General features: G+C 43.7%; 1 protein-coding gene across 1 annotated transcript in view; it reads left to right on the plus strand.

Annotated features, from left to right (window-relative positions):
- Nucleotides 1–16,065, plus strand: part of LOC110740878 — a 75,622-nt gene extending 59,557 nt beyond the window's left edge. Inside the window, exon 5 of the mRNA XM_031651702.1 lies at nucleotides 15,956–16,065. Within this exon, the coding sequence (XP_031507562.1) occupies nucleotides 15,956–16,018 (63 nt within the window). The 3' untranslated portion in view covers nucleotides 16,019–16,065. The remainder of the gene's footprint in view (nucleotides 1–15,955) is intronic.
- Nucleotides 16,066–21,807: the final 5,742 nt, after the last annotated feature.

The raw sequence follows: 21,807 nt of genomic DNA on the forward strand, positions 1-21,807 counted from the left end.
CCTTTTCTTTCAAGATAGAGTCTTGCTCTGTCGCCCAGGCTGGAGTGCAGTGGTATGATCTCAGCTCACTGTAACCTCCACCTCCCAGGTACAAGCAATTCTCCTGCCTCAGCCTCCCAAGTAGCTGGGATTATAGGCACGTGCCACTGCGCTTGGCTAATTTTTGTATTTTTAGTAGAGACCGGGTTTCACCATGTGGCCAGGCTGGTCTTGAACTCCTGACCTTGTGATCTGCCTGCCTTGGCCTCCCAAAGTGCTGCGATTATAGGCATGAGCCACCGCACCCAGCTGACTGGGCCCCCTTTGGATTGGTTGTCGTGAATCTCGTGCTTTTTGAAAACTGTCCTGTTTGGAGATTTGACTATTATTTCTCTCCTGTTTGCTTAGAGGGTCAACAGCTCAGGTTTTGGTTTGGTGATGTGGAAGCTTTGCATGAATGACTTCATTTGGGTTGATCTGTTGGATCCTAGTGCAGGAGGTCAGTCCAAATCAGTGGCTCCCTATCAATTTTACTTAACAAGAGGGAATGAGAACATGAAGAAGGAGTGCGCATGGTGTATGATTTTTGGACTGGGATGAAATGGAAGCTTCTTCCAGGTTAGAAAAGGAATACTTAGCAGCTTACTGAAGGTAGAGTTTCCAGGTGTGGCAACAAGGTATGGATGATGAACGATACTGTAACAGCACTCTCGGGAGGGAAGGGGCAGAGTTTGGGGGCCATCTGGGATACCCAGTTGGAAATGCCCAGTCAGTGGTTGGAAATTTGGCATTCTTGTAGAAACTCCTTTAAGCTAATGATATACCTCCTGGTAGCCATGGACTTAGAATTTATAGGAGGGCCTGGGTAATGCCTAAGCATCATCTGGGTCACTTAATTCGGAATGCAGATTTCCAGGCCCTGCCCCCAGGAGGTGCTTCAGTAGGCCTTTGATGAGGTTTGGGGATCTGCACTTGTGTCAAGCTCCTGGGTTGGGAGACAGAGAGAGAGAGAGAGAGAGAGAGAGACAGGTTCTCACTTTTGAGAAATGTTTGGCTTTCCCAATGGCCTAGGCTGTCTTGTAATTTCACTTCCTTCAGGGAGCTTTTGATAACTCCTCAAAGAATAGGATGTTGATCTCTGGTAAAAAGCAACATCTGAGAAAATTGCTTGCTTTTAGGAACCTGTGCACATTCATATTTAATTCCGCCAAGGATGCTTTTTAGTTTTTTGAATTAACACTCAAAAATAACAAGTCCTCAAAATTAGGTTTGTTCTTTTGTCTTAAGTGGACCTTTGGCAAGAGATTTCTAGTGAAGCTTGATTCTGAGTACTTTCCTCATGTATTTAAAAAGAGGCTGGAGGAGGGAACCGGGGACATGGAGAATGAGGAGGGATAGCCTGAGGTTCTTGGTTTGCCTAGGAATGGCCTAGGTTGTTACTGATTAGGAAGTCACTGGCCAACATGGGGAAACCCTGTCTCTACTAAAAAAAAAAAAAAAAAAAATACAAATAATAGCCAGGCGTCGTCGTAGGTGCCCGTGATACTAGTAACTCAGGAGGCTGAGGCGGGAGAATCGCTTGAACCCAAGAGGTGGAGGTTGCAGTGAGCCGAGATTGCGCCACTGCCCTCCAGCCTCAGAGACAGAGCAACACTCCGTCTCCAAAAAAAAAAAAAAAGTCACTGAAGGCTGGGTACGGTGGCTCATGCCTGTGATCCCAGCAGTTTGGGAGGCTGAGGTGGGTGGATCGCTTGAGCTCCCAGCCTGGGCGACATGGCAGAACCCCATCTCTACAAAAAATACAAAAGTTAGCTGGCTGTGGTGGCACACACCTGTAGTTCCAGCTACTTGGGAGGCTGGGGTAGGAGCATCACTTGAGCCCAGGAGGTCAAGGCTACAGTGAGCTGTGATCACGCCACTGCACTCCAGCCTGTGTGACAGAGCAAGACCCTGTCTCAAAAAAAAAAAAAGAAAAGAAAAAAGAAAAAAAGAAGTCACTGAAAAGTACTCAATTCCTTGAAATCTGGGTTGTAAATCCAATCACTCATTCATTAGACCATTTGCTTATAATTTGTCCTAACCAGCCTAGCTTCCCCTTCCCCTCTGTCATGCATGTCTTTTTCTCAGGAGTAGAAGCTTTGAAGCCAGACAGACTGGGATAAGGTCCCAGTTTAGTCCCTTTACCCCACTGTGACCCTGGACAGGTTACACAGCCTCCCTGAGCTGCTTTCTGTGAATTTGGAATGTGGGAAGGTAGTTTTGGGAATGGAGTGGATAAAGTCAGAACACCTGGACTTGAGCTAGTGCCACTCTGAATCTTGGGCGGGAAGGTGAAGGCTGGGCGTCTGCCTGGTTCATTCAGCACACATTAAGTGCCTACTTATTCAGCTAGAGAGTGTATTTAGGGTTGATCGTGTGCATTGCTTTACATTACCTACTTTACTCTAATTTTCCTCCAGAGTTGGAGGGAATTTTTGTGTGGTTGTGGTTGATGGTTATCAAGAAAAAGTGGCTGGGTGTGGTGGCTCACAAGTATAATCCCAGCACTTTGGGAGGCTGAGGTAGGCAGATCACCTGAGGTCAGGAGTTCAAGACCAGCCTGGCCAACATGGCGAAACCCCATCTCTCCTAAAAAATACAAAAATTAGCCAGGCGTGGTGGTGGGCGCCTGTAATCCCAGCTACTCAGGAGTCTGAGGCCGGGAGAATTGCTTGAACCTGGGAGGTGGAGGTTGCAGTGAGCCAAGATCGGGCCACTGTATTCCAGCCTGAGTGATAGGCAAGACCCTGTCTCAAAAAAAAAAAAAAAAAAAGATAAAGTGTTTTCATTTTGTTTTCAACTTTTGTGTCTTTTTTGTTGGTATCTTGTTACCCTTGGGATAATTTTTGCTTGTCTCTCCGAGTAAGCAAGGTTTGGGTTCATTAACTGCTTGTTGCTGATTAGTTCATTTTTCCGACGTGAGAGAGAGGAGCATCTTCCTTTGTTTTCCCCTCCACCTTTGCTAAATGCCATTACTACTTCCTGTTGCAGTGACAGGGCTTCCCAGCTCCCAGCTTCTTTTCCTTAGTCCCCATCCTGTTGGGGAGGACACAGGAGGAAGTCGGCTTGCTCACTGATTGGTTTGTTCAGTCACTTAACAGGAGCCAATTGAGCCCTCACTCTAGGCCAGGCTCTGTGCTAAGTGCTAGTCTAATTCAGCCCTCTTGAAGGCCTTAAGAGGGAGCAGGCATTCTTTCTTCCTACCTCATGGGTTTTTGCAGGTGAGGCTCTGTACCTCCCCACAGGTCTCATGGCAGGCTGACTGGACCCATGCTGCCTCAGGTCTCATGGCAGGCTGACTGGATCCCTGCCGCCTCCTGTGGTGCTGCCCTCCTCACCCACTCCTTGCCCACTCTCACTATCAGCTTCCTAATAGGCATTTCCTGGGGCGACTATATCTGACCCAAATTGGTTATTTCATAGATCCTTTAGGGGTCCTGGTCCAAAGGTCAATTTTAGTGAGTGGTATGGGGACTGTGGAGTTGCAGGATGGGGAGAGAAATGTGGGCCATAGCTGACAGTGTTCACAGGGACAGCACAGCAGGGGAAATAAGCCTCACTATTGCAGCTGCTGAGACTGCACATCCTGTTCATTTTGAATGGCCCCTCAAAGACACCCCCTGAGGATGCTAAATGCAGATTTATGGATGCTGTTGGCAGAATTTGCCTGTTTATAATACTTTTTAGGGGGGCCCTGAGCAAGGTGGCTCATGCCTATAATTTTAGTACTTTGGGATCTCACCTGGCTCCACCATGATTTGGGAACAGGCATTTAAGTTTAGCAATTCAGGCCAGGCATGGTGGCTCACGCCTGTAGTCCCAGCACTGTAGGAGGCTGAGGTGGGAGGATTGCTTGAGCTCAGGAGTTTGAGAGCAGCCTGGCAACGTAGTGAGATCTCATCTCTACTAAAAGTTAAAAAAAAAAAAGAAAAAAAAAAATCAGCTGAACGTGGTGGCTCATGCCTGTAGTCCCAGCCACTTGGAAGGCTGAGGTGGGAGAATCGCTTGAGCCTGCAAGATCGAGGCTGCAGTGAGCTGTGATTGTGCCACTGCACTCCAGCTTGGGCAACAGAGCAAGACTCAGTCTCAAAAAAAAAAAAAAAAAAAAAGAACTTTTTTGTTTTCAGCCATTTTAGTCCTACATTTTAGATTACTTTTGACTGACTTTTTGGGAGACTGTCGTGCCCTTAGATTATCCATGATAATTATGAAGATGTCAAGTCCCTTAGGACAGCATATTTAACTTGGCTTTCAGCATAAAAACATGCATCGGAACAGCATAACGGAAAGATCAGTGATTCTGGAGTAAAGTAGACTTGGTTTCAAATTCCAGCCATCCTCTAATGCCCTTGGATAAATTTCTTCATGGCCTTAGTTTCTTCATCTGTAAAATGGGGATTTTTTTTTGTTGTTGTTTTTTAAGATGGAGTCTCACACTGTCACAGGGGCTAGAGTGCAGTGGCACAATCTTGGCTCACTGCAACCTCTGCCTCCTGAGTTCAAGCAATTCTCCTGCCTCAACCTCCTGAGTAGCTAGGATTACAGGCCCCCACCACCATGCCCGGCTAATTTTTTGTATTTTTAGTAGAGATGGGGTTTCACTATGTTGGCAAGGCTGGTCTTGAACTCCTGACCTCGTGATCCGCCCGCCTCGGCCTCCCAAAGTGCTGGGATTACAGGCGTGAGCCACTTCGCCCAGCCAAAATGGGGATCATTTTACAAGGTGAGAAATAATGTTTGTATAGTACTTTTAGAGTAGCTCCTAGCACATAATAGATGTTCAGAAGTTCCCTCCTTGTTTGATTCAACAGGAACCAAATTGTATCAAACTGTAGGCAGTTAAAAGGATGAATAACATGTGGTTTCTATCCTGGAGGAACTTAAAATCTAGTGGGCGAGGCTGACACAAGAATTTGTCCTGAGGAGGTTAAGTGCCAAGACCCAGGTTGAGGCTGGAGCAGAGCACAGGAGCATTTCCTCTGCCTGGAGGGTTGGGAGAGCCTTCCGGGAGGAGGTTATGTCTAAGCTCTGTCTTGAGGGATTGAGTAAGAATTCACTTAAGCAAGCAAGGCGGGATGGGTTGTAGCCAAAGCAACGGCATGAGCAATGGGTGGAGTATTTAGGAGGACTATACACAGTCAGGGATTGGCTGGATGGAATAGTGTGAAGCAGGAATTCCTAGGAAATTAACCTAGAGAGCCTGGTAAGTGTGAACTTGCTGGTGGGCCTTGTGTACCTTGCTGGAGAACTTAGGGTTAGGGGCTGGGTGCTGTGGCTCACACCTGTAATCCCAGCACTTTGGGAGGCCAGGGTGGGCAGATTGCCCAAGCTCAGGAGTTCGAGAACAGCCTGGGCAACATGGCAAACCCTCTTCTCTACAAAAAATACAGAAACTATATGGACATAGTGGCGGGTGGCTCTAGTCCCAGCTAGTGAGGAGGCTGAGGTGGGAGGATTGCTTGAGCCCGGGAGGTGGAGGTTGTGGTGAGCCGAGATCGCGCCACTGCACTCCAACCTGGGTGACAGAGCCAGATCTTGTATCAAAAAAAAAAGTAGAAAAACATCAGGGCTAGATATCAAAGGTAGTTTAGGGATTAAACTACACTGTTACTGATTAATAATACTTACATGTAAATTTCCTGTTTTGATAGGAAGATGTAGAATTTGCTAGGAAAGAAAATAAAAATATGAGGAAAAATAATATATACATAGTGTTAATAACATACTCATGCATTTTTACAGTGCACAGCCTGATGAAGTAAATTTTGGTACATCCATATGATAGGGTGATATGCAGATGTTAAAAGAATGAGGTAGGTTTATGTGTGCTCTTAAGGAAAATTTTCCAAGAATATTATTAAACAAAAAATATATATGCATAGAATATCTTTAGAAGTATATATAAGAGGCTGGGCACTGTGGCTTACGCCTGTAATCCCAGCACTTTGGCAGGACAAGGCAGGTGGATCACGAGGTCATCCTGGCTAATGCAATGCGGTGAAACCCCATCTCTACTAAAAATACAAAAAGAAATTAGCTGGGTGTGGTGGTGGGCGCCCATAGTCCCAGCTACTCGGGAGGCTGAGACAGGAGAATGGCGTGAACCTGGGAGGCTTGCAGTGAGCCAAGACCATGCCACTGCACTCCAGCCCGGGCGACAGCAAGACTCTGTCTCAAAAATAAATAAATAAATAAAAGAAAATATTGTAAAGAAATGACTAACACTATACATTTTCAGGTGAGCTGGAAACCAAGTGGCAGAACATAAAAATAACCTGTGCTACTGCAGTGTCATAGTATTATGCATAATGCTAGATTATTTCATGCTCTGACAATAACACCATTCATTCATGGGGGTTTTTAGAGTTTTCACCTTTCACATACGTTATTTCAGTCAAAATTAATCACTCCTCCATCTGTGCTCTCACATCAGTTAAAATATTTTAAGAATTATAAATGTTAAATGATGTTATATAAAGTTTGGAAAGCGAGAGAAAAGAGTAATATACGTTTAGGCTGGGTGCGGTGGCTCATGCCTGTAATCCCAGCACTTTGGGAGGCTGAGACAGGCAGATAGCTTGAACCCAGAAGTTTGAGACCAGCCTGGGCAACACAGTGAGACCTCATCTCTAGAAAAAATACAAAAATTAGCTGGGCATGGTGGCGTGCACCTGTAATCTCATCTACTCAGGAGGCTGAGGTGGGTGGATGGCTTGAGCCCAGGGAGGTAGAGGCTGCAGTGAGCTGTGATCACACCACTGCACTCCATCCTGGGCAACAGACTGATACCCTGTCTCAAAAAAAAAGTGTTTAAATGCAGCAGCCATGATTTTATTATCTTCCTTCTTTCCCTTCTCTTCTTTGCCTATGCCTTAAAAATATATAGCTGTAGGCTGGGCGCGGTGGCTCAAGCCTGTAATCCCAGCACTTTGGGAGACCGAGACGGGCGGATCACGAGGTCAGGAGATCGAGACCATCCTGGCTAACCCGGTGAAACCCCGTCTCTACTAAAAAATACAAAAAAAAAAACAAAAAACAAAAACACTAGCCGGGCGAGGTGGCGGGCGCCTGTAGTCCCAGCTACTTGGGAGGCTGAGGCAGGAGAATGGCGTGAACCCGGGAGGCGGAGCTTGCAGTGAGCTCAGATCCGGCCACTGCACTCCAGCCTGGGCTACAGAGCGAGACTCCGTCTCAAAAAAAAAAAAAAAATATATATATATATATATATATATATAAAACTGTAGCTAAGGTATACATGTACTTATAGGCTTTTCTGTGTAATGTATTTCTTTTTTTTCTTTTTTTGAGACAAGAGTCTCGCTGTGTCTCCCACGCTGGAGTGCAGTGGTATGGTCTCGGCTCTCTACAAGTTCCGCTTGCCGAGTTCACGCCATTTTCCTGTCTCAGCCTGCTGAGTAGTGGGACTACGGGCATCCGCCACCACGCCCAGCTAATTTTTTCTTTCTTTCTTTCTTTTTTTTTTTTTTTGTATTTTTAGTAGAGACGGGGTTTCACCGTGTTAGCCAGGATGGTCTCTATCTCCTGACCTTGTGATCTGCCCGCCTTGGCTTCCCAAAGTGCTGGGATTAGAGGCGCGAGCCACCGCTCCCAGCCTGTGTAATGTATTTCATGCGTTTCCACAGGTGCTGTGTGGTTGTCCTCCTTAGCTTTTAAATAGCTGCTGTTTTGTGGAACATTGTGATTACTTCACTGTACTTCACTGGCATCTTTACTCCTGTGTTCTCCATCAGAGCTGCGTTCATGCTCATCTCTTCCTAGACTCCTGGGGGTGGAATGACCTCTTGTCATTAGAATCAGGGCAGAGAGAAAATACTTAGCAAGTATGTCTGAAGGAATAGATGTGCCTTCTGAGCTTTATAACAGCATTTTAAGGTATAGGTAAATATGAGCAGTTTTCAGCCAAGGAAAGGAGTCAGACAGCCTTCCCAAAGTCACACAGCGGCTATGTGGAAGTGGGTGAACTGAAACCTCAGTTCAGTTCTCCTAACCCCAGCAAAGCACTTGGCATTGTTTTGTTGTTGTTGTTTTGTTGTTGTTGTTTTGTTTTGTTTGTTTTGGAGGCGGGATCTCGTTCTGTCAGGCAGGAGTGCAATGGTGTGATCGGCTCACTGCAGTCTTGACCTCCTAGGCTCAAGCAATTCTTCCACCTCAGCCTCCTGAGTTGCTGAGATTACAGATGCATGCCACCACACCCGGCTGATTTTTGTATTTTTTGTAGAGACAGGGTTTCGCCATGTTGCCTAGGCTGGTTTTGTACTCCTGCTCTCAAGTGATCTGGCATGAAATACTGTGCCCGCCCTTATTTTTTATTGTTTTTTAAGGCTAGTCAGGTGAAGCAGGGGGAATGGGAAATCCTCTGTTCTTAAGAAATAAAACATGGGCATCGGCTTTCTCTCCCTTGAACTTTCAACTCTTAAATTTTCTTGTTAAATTTTTAAAAAGTTAATTTCTAAAGCCCTCTTCTGGTTTGTCTGAAGAGAAGGCATTACCTTTTGTCCTGAATTCTCTCCCTCGAACTTTCTCTCCCTCAAATTTTCAACTCTTTAAATTCTCTTGTTAAATTTTTAAAAAGTTAATTTCTAAAGTCATCTCCTGGTTTGTCTGAAGAGAGGACATTACCTTTTGTCCTGAATTGCTTTTATTCCATAACAAATAGTATTTCAATGCCTTCTGTATTAATGTATGTTCTGAGGTTTCAAATACCTACAGTGTGTATTTGACGCTATCACTCTGGTCATTTAAAGAGTACTTAAAAATTTAAATCATTTTAATATGAAAAACCTTTCTCATGGTTTGGACCATGCACTAATGCACTAGTATCTCCAGTGCACTATACATATCTGATTTTCACTTTCCAGGGGGGATTTCTATCTCAGAGTAATGGAGATTATAACTATCAATGGATCCTAATCTTTTTTATTTTGTGGTTTCTGAATAATAGAATTGTTTTGCAATTCACTATAGAAGCAAGAATCTCTTTTGGGGTGAGAGGTGGTGCATAGGAGCAGAGGAGAAGGGATATATAGGAATAGAGTGATATATTTTATTTTACTATTTTTTCTTTATATTTTTTAGAGACAAGGTCTTGCACTGTTGCCCAGGCTGTAATACAGTGGTTCATAGCTCACTGCATCCTCCAACTCGGGGGAGTCAAGCAATTTTCCTGCCTTAGCCTCCTGAGTAGCTAGGACTATAAGCGAGTACCACCACACCTTGCTAATCTTTTATTTATTTTTTGTAGATATGGGGTGTCTACTTGCCTAGGCTGGTCTGCAGCCCTTAGGCGCAAGCCATCCTCCTCCCTTAGCTTCCCCAAGTGCTGGGATTACAGATGTGAGCCACCACACCTGCATAGAGTGATACATTTTAAGAGTACAAGGTAGATTAGTCCTCACTGAGAATGAAAAGAATCAAATCTAGGTGTTCGTGTCTCAATTTGAGATCTTCATGTTGCCAAAAGTTGAGTTAGTTTTGATTTGCAACTTTTTAAAACTTTGTAATCAAGTTGATTTATTTGTGGGTATCATAATACTATTTTGCCAAATCATAAATGGTTACCTTTACTGCATTCGGATTTGAGAATATACTTTAGGTTTTAAAAGTTGCAATCTTGGCATCATGTATGAATTATCTCACAAAATAATTATGTTAGGGGAAAGAACTGATCTGATTTCTTCTTTTTAAACCAGTGATACTAAAGGTGTATTTAAGCCTGTTTTGAGTTTATTGAAACATTTGAAGCATCACTCCAAAGTGGAAAGATGGAAGGCTTGGAGCTAGACAGAGCTGAGTGTGAATTTAAATTTTTGCCATTTCCAAACTAGCCATTTATTGGGCTGATCTTTGCCTTGTTTGTTGTGAGGATTAAAGGAGATAATGGGTGTAAGATACCTATGCCTTGTCTAGTTAAGTGTTCAGCAAATACTAATTCTCCCCCAGCTGTTATAGTGAGATGGGGATTCCCTGTGTTTGCATAAGGTTGTCCTGTAGCTCTTTCTGTATTTACATATGTGATCTAGTCTTGAAGGTGGCTGGCTGGGGGGGCTTAGTGTTGTGTGTTGAAAATTGCTAGAAACTGAGAGTTGGTTATTATATTGCCATTGAACTTTCTGTGTAATGGATGGTTACCATGTGTTTGTGTTATTCTCTGGTAAAAGGCACTTTTTATACCAGTGGAGTGTAAATTCCAATGTGAAAACGTTCATCTTTGAAAACCCTGAGCTAGACTCCTGTTATCAGCCACTCCAGCAGCGCTAGAGGCTAACCAGATCCCATTAGGCAATCCTTCCCCTCCCTGTAGCACATTGCCTGAGGGCGGGACTCTTGGAAACTTCAAACTGAGGCTCCACATTGCTGTCATTGCTTAAAATCTCCCCTGGGTTTTTATGGAATGGGATAATGAGAAACCTTCCAGGCAGAGGGGCAGTCTTATACCTGTCTCCATTCATTTTGCCTCCCTTCCTCCTCCCTGCCTCCATTTAAATCTTTCCTGTTCTTTAAACCCTATGATTCTCAGGATGCTTCCCCAGACAGCTCTTAATTCCACCCTTCTGTCTGTATTAAACATATTAGCACTGACACCCACTGCCTTACCCATTGCCTTGACCTTTTTGATGCTCATCTCGGATTACAGCCGACCTGAGGGCATCTACCAGCCAGCCTGCCGTGTCCTGTGCATCTCTGGCCTGGCCCAGCCTTGGGTGCACTCTGCCTGATTCACAGCAACTGATTCTGTTTCTTCTTTGTCAGATCCAACACTCTTTGTCTTGGAAGAATTCTCTGTAAGGTTTTCCACACAGCAGCCTTCTCTCCATTACTTTTAGAAAGAAACGAAAAAAGTAACTTAAAAATAACTTGGTGGCTGAATGTGGTGATTCACACCTAAAATCCCAGCACTTTGGGAGGCCAGGGTGGGAGGACTGTTTGAGCCCAGGAGTTTGAGACCAGCCTGGGCAACATAGTAAGACCCCCCAAGTCTGCAAAAAAATACCAAAATTATTTGATAGCCGGGTGTGGTAGTATGTGCCTGTGGTCCCAGTTACTTGTGAGGCTGAGGTGGAAGGATCACTTGAGCCTAGGAGGTTGATGCTGCAGTGAGCCGAGATCTCATCACTGCACTCCAACCTGGGTGACAGTGACAGCCTGTCTCAAAACAAAAGCAAAACTTGGTATATGTCTTCTTTAAGTGTTTTTCTTTTCACATACATATGTTAAATAAATGCCATACTTTTTGTTGTATAACTTGATATTTTTGTACACACATAGTGTATTATAGTAATATGCATTCTTCTAGAAATGATTTCTAGTGATTGCATGTAATTCATTTTCCAACCTGTAGGTGTAATGTAATTTTTTCAACTATTTACTTATTACTGAATTTTAAATAACACTGCAGTGAACATTATTCTAGTTTTATTGAATGACTTACAGCAATTAACTGTGTGAGATTAACTAAATATAGTAGTTTCTTTCAATACATTTGTGGAATATGTTCATCTTATTAGTATCTGAGTAATTTATACCATGGTCCAGAACCGAGCTAGGTGTCAGGGGTACACGTAGACATAAGTATTATAGTACTAAGGATAAAACAATGTGTATACCAATAGGAAAGGATGTCAGCTACTTAAGTAAATAGACTTTAATTATTTAGATAAAATAGGCATGAAAGAACTTTAATGTATGCAAATTTATAAAACATCAACCAGCAGCTATTTATACCTGTCCATGTGTGGGGTGGTGGGAGTGGGGCACTGAGATGCAGACTGTGGCAAAAAAAAATCTACCTTCTTTATGGACTGTAGCAAAAGAATCTACCTGATTTATGGTTGCCTGACATGGTCTCTGAAGAGAGTGGGGACAGAAAGATGTGGACCTGGGTAGCTTTGGAAAATGATGTTTTGACTATAAACTATAAAAACTACCAAAAAAAGAAAAAACTGCGCATAAACGCTGTACTCTAGTGGTTAAAGTTTCTCATGGGACACAGGTTGACAGTTGCAACACTGCTTTACATATGTACAAGGGTAAAACAAATACTGAAGGGGTGGTAGATGGAGAGAGTCAAGTTTCCCACAGCTGGAGAGGAAAGTCAAAGGTATGCAAGGAAGGAAGGCTAGAACGAACCTGTGGGACTGTGTTAAAGTCAGAAACCTCAATGTGAACTTAGGTTTAGCTTCACATAGATACAGAAGTATTTATATTTTCGTGTGTATTCATGGATTAGGACACACATGTATTTCCTGGATCCTTTCACTGAAAGAACTTAGAAGCAATAACACCCCAGTAGCAAAAAGTATACCCAGATCTTGGTTCCTAAATTCCATTATCTAACCACAGTAAGCAGGACTCCACGAAGAAATGGATAGTTATAGGTCTGGGGCATCTTGCATTGTCCAAAAATAAGGAAGTGCTCATGAAACAAAGGATGCGGGTGTGTCTGAAGGCCATACCAGCCAACCTCAAAGAGCTCCTAATAGCCAAAGTTGGAATAATTTGAGCAACAAAATAAATAATAGGATGTACTGCATTATAGTCCAATGTGTAAAACAAATATACCTGCACATAACTCTATACTGGGAGAAGAGACATCTTCCTTATAGAAGAAATTTCAAGTGATGTTTGCAGATACCTCCCCCTTCACTAGCTAGGCCTTAATCCTCTGTACTCCTTGAGTGTGGACTGAATTTAGTGACTCACTTCTAAGAAACAGAGTGTGGAGAGGTGGGGAAAAAGTAAATTTACAGTGGAGAAACCTGACAGACACTACCTTGATCAAGTAATCAAAGTTTAACACAACCAGCAGTAAACCATGTTCAAACATGAAGAAAAGTTTCACTTTGGGAGAATTGCTTGAGGCCAGGAGTTTGAGACCAACCTGGGCAACATAGTGAGACCCCATCTCTACAAAAATTAAAATTTAAAACTTAGCTGGGTGTGGTGGTGTGCACCTGTGATTCCAGCTACTTGGGAGGCTGAGGTGGGCACATTGAGGTTCCAGTGAGTCGTGATTGTGCCACTGCACTCTAGCCTGGGGGACAGAGTGAGAACCTGTCTCAAAAAAAAAAAAAAAAAAAAAAAGAAAAAAGTTAAAAGAAATATACAGGGAATACTGACATACCCCCATCTAGATTCTATAATTAAGATCATGCAATCTGGGCTTTATTACATATCTACCCATCACACCATCTTATTTCAAAAAGTATTTCAAAGTAAATTGCAAACATCAGTACATGCAACCCCCCAGCCCCCACCCCCCAACAAAAATTTGTTTAAAATGTAGTTTCTTCTCTGCCAAGGTTGTTGTGCAGCACCTACCAGCCACAGCACAGTTGACGCTATGTGATTGTGTCCTGTTGAGCCTCGAGGAGGATGGGAAATTGGAGAGGATGTAGGTGATATAGGCACGTTCTGAGGTGAGCACAGATGTGTGTGATCGGGTGACCCACTTGACTGACATGGATCTATACTTGTGGGCGCTGGGGCATCATGGGATCAGTGAAGATCCAGAAAATAGCAGCTGTTTCCTGACACGAAGGCAGCTTTAAGGATGATGAGAAGGGATGGTGAGTCTGCTCTGGGACAGAACTGAGCTACTAAAGTTGTAATAATGTAGAGTGCCCGAGCATTTATTTGGGGAGAGCCAAAGGCCTGCCTCACCATGCCATTCTCCCCTCCCCTCTGATCCCTTGGGAAAATAAATAGAGCGGGAGGAGAGAGGGTTTAGCTCAGGAAGGGGCAGGAACACTGATCAGCTCATCCATCAGGAGAGTGCAATTATGCAGAAAGGACAGAAATCACTCCCTGAAGGCCACAGACTTGGGGATTTGCCCAGAAGAAGACCTTACAGCTGCTAACAGTAGCCCTATTCAGTTGGGGTGCATAATGATTTTAAAACTAATCAGGAACCAAAGCCTGAGGCTGGGGACAAGCACAAATATCTTGTTGACAGAGCAAACATCTAGATTTTGTCAGATAGGAAGTTTCCGAGGAGGTCAGAGTGATGTCATGGTGTGCACTAAGCTTTCATCCTTAAACAGATGGGCCCCTGAGGTACCATCTGCAGCTCCCTGGGGCCCTTCAAAATGACTTCCTATAAATTAAATTGTCCTAAATTGGTATCGAGAAATTAGTGTGGTAGCCATATACCAGAAGCAAAACTAGACAAAGGAAGGAAATTTCCATGGAGTTACCCGTTTCCTTTTCCTCCCTTGCTTTATAAATGGCAAGGGAGGTTTATTATTTTGGTCAACTTTCTTGGTTAGCACGTGAATATTATTGCCTCCCCCAAATAGCCATCCAAGGTAAACTTCCCTTTCTCCTCTTAAGCTGGGACAACTGCATTTATCCCTACCTAAGCCAGCGTCAGCTGGATATTTTTCATAAACTGTCTTGCTATTTTGGGCCTTCTGTTTTTGTTGAGGAGGAAGTAGTGGTTTTGTTTCTGGTTTTTTCTTTCATCAAAGGGATGTTTGTTCTGGAAGGGCAAGGGGAGGGGATTCTTCTCAGTCTAGATCAGAGGGAGAAAATGTTCGACATCCTATGTAAGTGGCTGATGATGAGTCTTAATTGGTGAAACATTTCAGAACAGAAAGTGGGTCCACTGTACTCATCCTTTTATTTATTCAACACTTACTGGCACTTCGATTTGCAATGGACGATATAGCCTCTGTTCTCAGGGAGACAATCAAAAAATAGCAAAGTAAAGTTTACATAGGTGTGAGTGGAGTATTAGAGAAGCTGGGGCAGGGGGTTCAAGGAGGGGGTAATTTTTCTTTTTTGAGATGGAATCTTACTATGTTGCCCAGGCTGGTCTCTAACTCCTGGGTTCAAACGATCCTCCCACCTCAGCCTCCCAAATAGCTGGGATTACAGGCGTGGGCCTCCATGCCCAGCAGGAGGTGATTCTTGAGCTGTGTCTCAAGGGAGTAGCCAGGTGAGGTGGGAGTTGGGTTGGGGTAGGGGGGACCACCCTAGCCAAGGCATGGAAGGTGAACTGGGTGGTGTGTGTGGGTAAGTGGATGGAGTGTGGGGTGCGGCAGGGAGCTGTGAAGAAGGTTGGCTTGGAACAGGAGTGAAGACCAAAAGCCGGGGGAGGTACTTGTGGGTAAGTGGGTAGGCTAGGCACCCAGGCAGGAAGCTGGGCTGTTAGCACATCAAGCCTGCTGGCTTCTGTTATCTGAGTAAAATGGGAAGAAAGGGCATTTGCTAGAGTAGGGAGGAGGAGAATGATAAAAGTTTGAAACAGTGGTTGCAGGGAGTGGGAGGAGAGCCTTTTAAAATATTAAGGTCTTTTGAATTAAGAGAATTCAAGTGCAGTGGCATCTTTCTGCACGGTGATGCAATTTCTGTGGTCTTTTGGGCCCAGGGTGTAGGTAAGGACAAGCTGAGTTGTGTTATTAGTTCCCTTGGATTTGGCTAAAGAAGAGGGTTGCAGACAATTGAGGGTGCTGGTAAGGGGGTCATTGGTGGCGGGGTCCACACTGTGGGAATGAAGAAGGGGATATACTCAAGGGACATCTGAGAGCAAGGACCTCAGGAGGGAGGGAGGGGGTGTGCGAGCCAGAAGGATGTGCCAGAAGGAGGCTGTGGTCACGAAGCAAGAGTATGGAAATATGGCTTCTGACTGAGGTGTGACCCTGGGAATGGCTGGCCAGAGTCAAGAGCCAGGGATCAGAGCTCAAGTGCAGGCGTAATGAGAACATCTGCTGTCAGTGACCCTGCGCTGGGCACTGCCCTAAGTGCTTTGGACTATTTATTCAATCAGCCCCACTAATAGGTACTATTATTTATTGCCGTTTACAGGTGAGGCAGCTGAGGCCCAGAGAGGTGAAGTAATTGCTCAGGGTCATGGAGTTAATAAATGATGGAGTGGAGCTTCTAACCCAGGTTGTCTCCTCTGCTCTTGTTCCTTCAGGAGCTGACTACTGGGCAGGAACGTCTCTCAGGAGAAAGAGTGGAAGAGAAAATTGTGAACTAAGGCCCCCTGCCCCCTTTTCCTGTTGCATGTGAAGTTATCAAAAATAGGTAGGTGATGGCTGAGGATTGGGGTAGAGTGTGGTATGGCTGTGAGTAGTGACTCAAAGAGGGATGAATCTTTACATGAGGTTGGAAGAGAGATGGGTTGTAGAACGTCCAGTCTTTCCACCTGCCCAGAGCCACTGGTGAACCAGCACCTCCAGGGGAGAGAAACCCTGTCAAAAGCAGAGATGGGGGAGTTAGTGTTTAACAGGTACAGAATTTCAGTTGGGGAAGACGAAAAACTTTTTATAGGTGGATAGTGCTGATGATTGCAGAAGAATGTGCTTAGTGCTGCTGAACTATATACTTAAAAATGGTTAAAATGGTAAATTTTATTTCTATTTTATCACAATGAAAAAAAGGTGGTGGAGGGAGGGAGTAATAATCACTACCATTTATGAAACCCTTTCCTGGTACAAAATGGGCACTTATTAAATATTTGAATGTGTGCTAGGGATTTTGCTAAGTGCTTTACGTGTATTTTCATTTAATCCTCACTTTCAGAGATGAGGTAAGCTCTGCTCTGCAGATGAGGAATCTCAGGTTTAAAGGGATTAGGCAACTTGCCCAAGGTCATTACATCCAGGAACGGTAGAGGCTGGGCTCAACCAGATCCTCATACTCCAAAGCCCTTGCTCCTAATTGTTAGGGAATTGAACAGTGGACAGAAGATTCCAGAGTCTGTGGGGGAAGGGAGAGGGGGTTGTTGATGGAGGGAGGATCTGGGATAGGGAAATCCTGGGTGAAAAGAGAAGGGGTGGGGATGGAGGAGCAGCTAGACCAAAGGAATGAGAAGTCAGATGGACAGGACCATCCTCCAGTGTCCAGACTGGGCATGCGCTGTCATGGAACTGGCAAAAAGTTCGAGTAACACAAACTTGTTCTCAGAAAGGGGCTGGAGGTTATGCAGAAGTGGGAGAGCCCAGCGTGGGGTGTGCCTGTGTGACCCAAAGACAGTCTTGTCAGCAGAAGATTCTTCCCAGACTGGGACCGGCGACTGGAGGGGCTGGCGGTATGGACAGTGTGGACATGAGCTCAGCCTGGGTGCCCCTTCTTATCTTCCACCTGAATGCCCTTTCTTCCTGCTGACGTGCCTGAGGAGACCCAGGCTGCCCATTGAGTCTGAAGTCAGCAATCTGATCGTGAATTTAGGTGCATGAACACAGGGAGAAGGAGGCAGTGAGGAGGACCGAGTATTTTTCTGATGCTGACAGACCAAATGCCAAGGGTGAGGGTAAATCATGGCCAACTACCTGGCTTTGTAGATGATCAGCAAACTGCAAATATCTTGCCACAGATTTTGTTTTTTAGCAGAATGGTGTGAAATACATACACAAGGAAACAGATTTTATCCGACTCCTTCACAAAGATTTTGAGGTCGTAACCTATAACTCCTAAGGCGTGGCCAATGGTATTTGTGATCCTCTGGGTGCAAATGTGGGTTTGTCTCAGATACTTGGGTTTAGTGAGGTGTTTGTGAGCTGCTGAGGAGGGAAATGCGCTCTTGAGAGTTTCTGTTACTTTTATGTGTTTACTTTGGATTCAGCAGGATTCTTTCACTGTCTTGCTGGTGGTTCTAAAATCTGTGCTAAAAGCAGGCTGCCTGAGCAGTGCTTTCTGTGTAATAGAGGTGACCGTAGAGAGTGTGGTTCTGTGATTATATAATAATTTTGAATAAATAAAAAGATGTCTCATGGCAGGTCCTATAAGGGCAGCCTGGAAGCGACATCATGAGGGATTAAGTTGCACTGCAGCTGAATCTTGCAGCTATCAGACATGCAGCAGTATGTCAGCTGTAACCTCCAGGTGTAAATAGACCTTCATCAGCATCGCTGGAAAGTGCTGGGAGGATCCAGAGTACTGTGGGATGCTGCAGAACTTTGTTCCTGGCTGTGGTAGGTTTTTAACCCCTGTAGCTGGCTGGATCTATGGAGCTTTACATAGTGTATTTCAAGGAAAGGTAGAGGGTGTATGTGCTCACTGGTGCCAAATTCAGATTGATCGTTTTACTGTTTCCATTTCTGCCCCTTTTCCCCAGCTAAGAAACAGGAGCTAGGTGGAATTTGCCTTAAAATGAAAATAGGACTAAGGTAATGATAACAGAAATAGCCCTTTGTTTTGGGAAATAGTAATGGCTAACCTTATAATGACTAGTTACCTTCTGTGCCTTTTTGGAATTACCTAACAGGCTGCTTGGGAACAGGATTGTGTCTTATTCACTGCCATATTCCTCAGCCAAAAACAGTGCCTGACTTTTAGTAGGCACTCTTAATAAATGAACTTCATGCAGATTAGGATTCTAAAGCACAGAGAGGTTATGTTGCCTGCCCAAGGCTACACAGTTAATGGATTGGATTCCTTAACAACAGGTAGAGCAATAAAGTGGAAGTCACAGAAATAGTTTCCCTTCAGAAGCTCTTCACTGACAATATTTGCCGAGGAGACCAGCTTGGTCATGGAGACCCTAACCCAGCAGCACTAGAGGAATTAAAGACATACACACACACACACAGAAATACAGGATGTGGAGTGGGAAATCAGGGGTCTCAAGAGCCTTCAGAGTTGAGAACCCTGGAACAGTATTTACCCACATATTTATTGACAGCAAGCCAGTGATAAGCATTTTTTCTATAGATTATAGATTAACTAAAAGCATTTCTTACAAGAAATAAAGGGATGGGCCAAAACAAAGGGATGAGTCTGGCTAATTATCTGTAGCAGGAGCATGTCCTTAAGGCGCAGATTGCTCATGCTATTATTTGTGGTTCAGGAATGCCTTTAAGCGGTTTTCTACCCTGGGTGGGCCAGGTGTTCTTGCCCTGATTCCGGTAAACCCACAACCTTCAGCATGGGTGTCATGGCCATCATGAACATGTAACAATGCTGCAGAGATTTTGTTTATGGCCAGTTTTGGGGCCAGTATATGGCCAGATTTGGGGGCCTGTTCCCAACAATATTGACCGTGGTTTTAGAGGAGGCTTGAATAAAACTAAAGGCCAGGTGCGGTGGCTTACGCCTACAATCTCCGCACTTCGGGAGGCTGAGGCGGGTGTTATCGCTTGACCTCTGGAGTTTGAGACCAGCCTGGGCAACATGGTGAAACCCCATGTCTACAAAAAATACAAAAATTAGCTGGACATAGTGACTTGCTCCTATAGTCCAAGCTACTGAGGCTGAGGTGGGAGGATCACTGGAGCCCAGGAGGCAGAGATTTCTGTGAGCTGAGATCACAGTACTGCATTCCAACCTAGGTGACAGAGTAAGACCTTGTCTCAAAAAAAAAGTAAAATTTCTGTATCTATTAATGCTAGTTTTTAGAATTCATTTTATTAAATACAATTTTATGATATAATTTTATAATTTTGTTATGAGGATTAAATGAGAAAGAACTTACAACAGTCTGTATCATGTAGGTGCTATATGTGTTTGAAAATTTGTCTTGTCTATTCTGAGACCACTACAAAAACAAAAATGAAAAACAAAAATTTGCCTTGAATGTCATTTTTTTTTTTTTAGGATATTTGATGTCTTACTTGGTTTTAATTTTGAAGTAAAGGCCCAAAAAAATTTTTTTTTAACTATGGAGATGTCTTTAAGACTAGACCTGAATAAGAAAAGGTAATTCAAGATACAACAGGAAGGCCAAATGAGGTCTGATTTTTAGTAATTAGAATATTATGGCTGGGCGCAGTGGCTTACACCTGTAATCCCAACACTTTGGGAGGCCGAGGCCCATGGATTGCTTGAGTCCAGGAATTCGAGATCAGCCCTGGCTAACATGGTGAAACCCCCATCACTAGTAAAAACACGAAAATTAGCCAGGAGTGGTGGTTCACGCCTGTAGTCCCAGCTACTCTGGAGGCTGAGGCAGAAGCATTGCTTGAAACAGGGAGGTGGAGGTTGCAGTGAGCCGAGATGGTGCTGCTGCACTCCAGCCTGGGCAAGAGAGTGAGACTTAGTCTCAAAAAAAACAAAAAAAAAGAATGTCACGTTACAATCTGAACACTACATTAATACAAAATATTTTATAAGCCAAACAACTAGAATGCACAGTTTTAGTAGGAATTGTTCACACAGGACCAAGAAAAGTATATTAGGAGAAAGTGTTATTGTTTGGTATAGTAGTCTTTAAACATTTTTCACTTACAATCCTTAAGTAAAATACTTTTTGCTCATACCTGCAACATTTGTAAATTTATAATTACACACTGTTTACTAAAGCTATTTCCATTATAAAATATACAAAAACAGAAATAATGAGACAAGTAAACATGACTAAAAATTTCAATATTTTCTTTCTATACCCCTAAAGATATTCTTTTACTCTCTTTTAAGACATCTGGTTTAGAAAGAGTAATCTAGAAGAGGAGATGCACAGCATTTTTTGAAGGAGAGTTTATTATTTATTCAGAGTGATATGTGGGTGAGATACTGACAGAAAGGTAAATTGTTAGACAGACTGAATGTAGGATGTTTGGGGAGTAAACCAGAAAGCTATCCCTGGCCATCTGTCTAAAAATACTGGTGAGGTATCACAAATCAAACTTCTAAGGATTAAAGTGTCCCCATTAGAATTTTCAAATCACTTCCTCATAACTGCTAATGCTGTGCACTCTGGAATAGGGGAAAAATGTAGTTCATACACAGGTATGCAAAATTGCTTTTAAATTTGAAAGGTATTTAAACGACAGTCATGCACCATCTAACGTTAGGTCAACGACAGAGCACATATACAATGGTGGTCCCATACGTTTATATTGGAGCTGCCTTATATAGGTGTACTGTTTTTTATCTTTAATACTGTGGGTTTTTTTGTTTTGTTTTGTTTTGTTTTGAGACAGAGTTTCGCTCTTGTTTTCCAGGCTAGAGTGCAATGGTGCAATCTCGGCTCACCACAACCTCCACCTCCCAGTTTCAAGCGATTCTTCTTGAATCTCAGCCTCCCTAGTAGCTGGGATTACAGGCTTGCGCCACCACACCCAGCTGACTTTGTATTTTTAATACAGACGGAGTTTCTCCATGTAGGTCAGGCTGGTCTTGAACTCCCGACCTCAGGTGATCTGCCTGCCTTGGCCTCCCAAAGTGCTGGGATTATAGGCGTGAGGCACTGCCCCTGGCCATATACTGTGTTTTTACTGTGCACTTTCTATGTTTAGATGTATAAGTACTTACCATTGTTTTATAGTTGTCTACAGTATTCGCTACAGTAGCATGCTATATGGGTTTGTATCCTAGGAGCAATAGTCTCTACCACAGAGCCTAGGTGTATAGTAGGCTGTCCCATCTAGGTTTGTGTACGTACACTCTGATGTTGACATGGCAAAATCTCCTGACACATTTCTCAGAACGTATCCTCGTTGATAAGTGATGCATAACTGTATTCCTGAATGGAATGGTAAGGAGGCCAAGTTAATCTTTCAGAAGTGAAAAAGTGGAGATGAGATGAAATCCCTGGACGTAATGTGGACAAGAGCTGTGGGTGGATAGATGAGTAGTGAGGAGGTGACTTGGCTCAGGGCCCCCAAACAGACCAGGGTAAAGGTGGCCGAAAACTGTGACAGGGCAGGCGCAGAGCCTAAAGTGGGGTGCTCGCCTTCATTATTGTGGAATATTTGCTGGTAAATTAATCTTACTTTCTTCACAAATTAACATTTTCAAAGATTGTCAATCCTTCATGTGTAAAATATCACATGAAGAGAGATTATCAAGTTCAGCTGGATCAATTGAAAAATTTGCCCCTGTGGATCA

The sequence above is a fragment of the Papio anubis genome, chromosome 10 (genome assembly GCF_008728515.1).
Source record: "Papio anubis isolate 15944 chromosome 10, Panubis1.0, whole genome shotgun sequence".
Taxonomy (NCBI): Eukaryota; Metazoa; Chordata; class Mammalia; order Primates; family Cercopithecidae; genus Papio; species Papio anubis.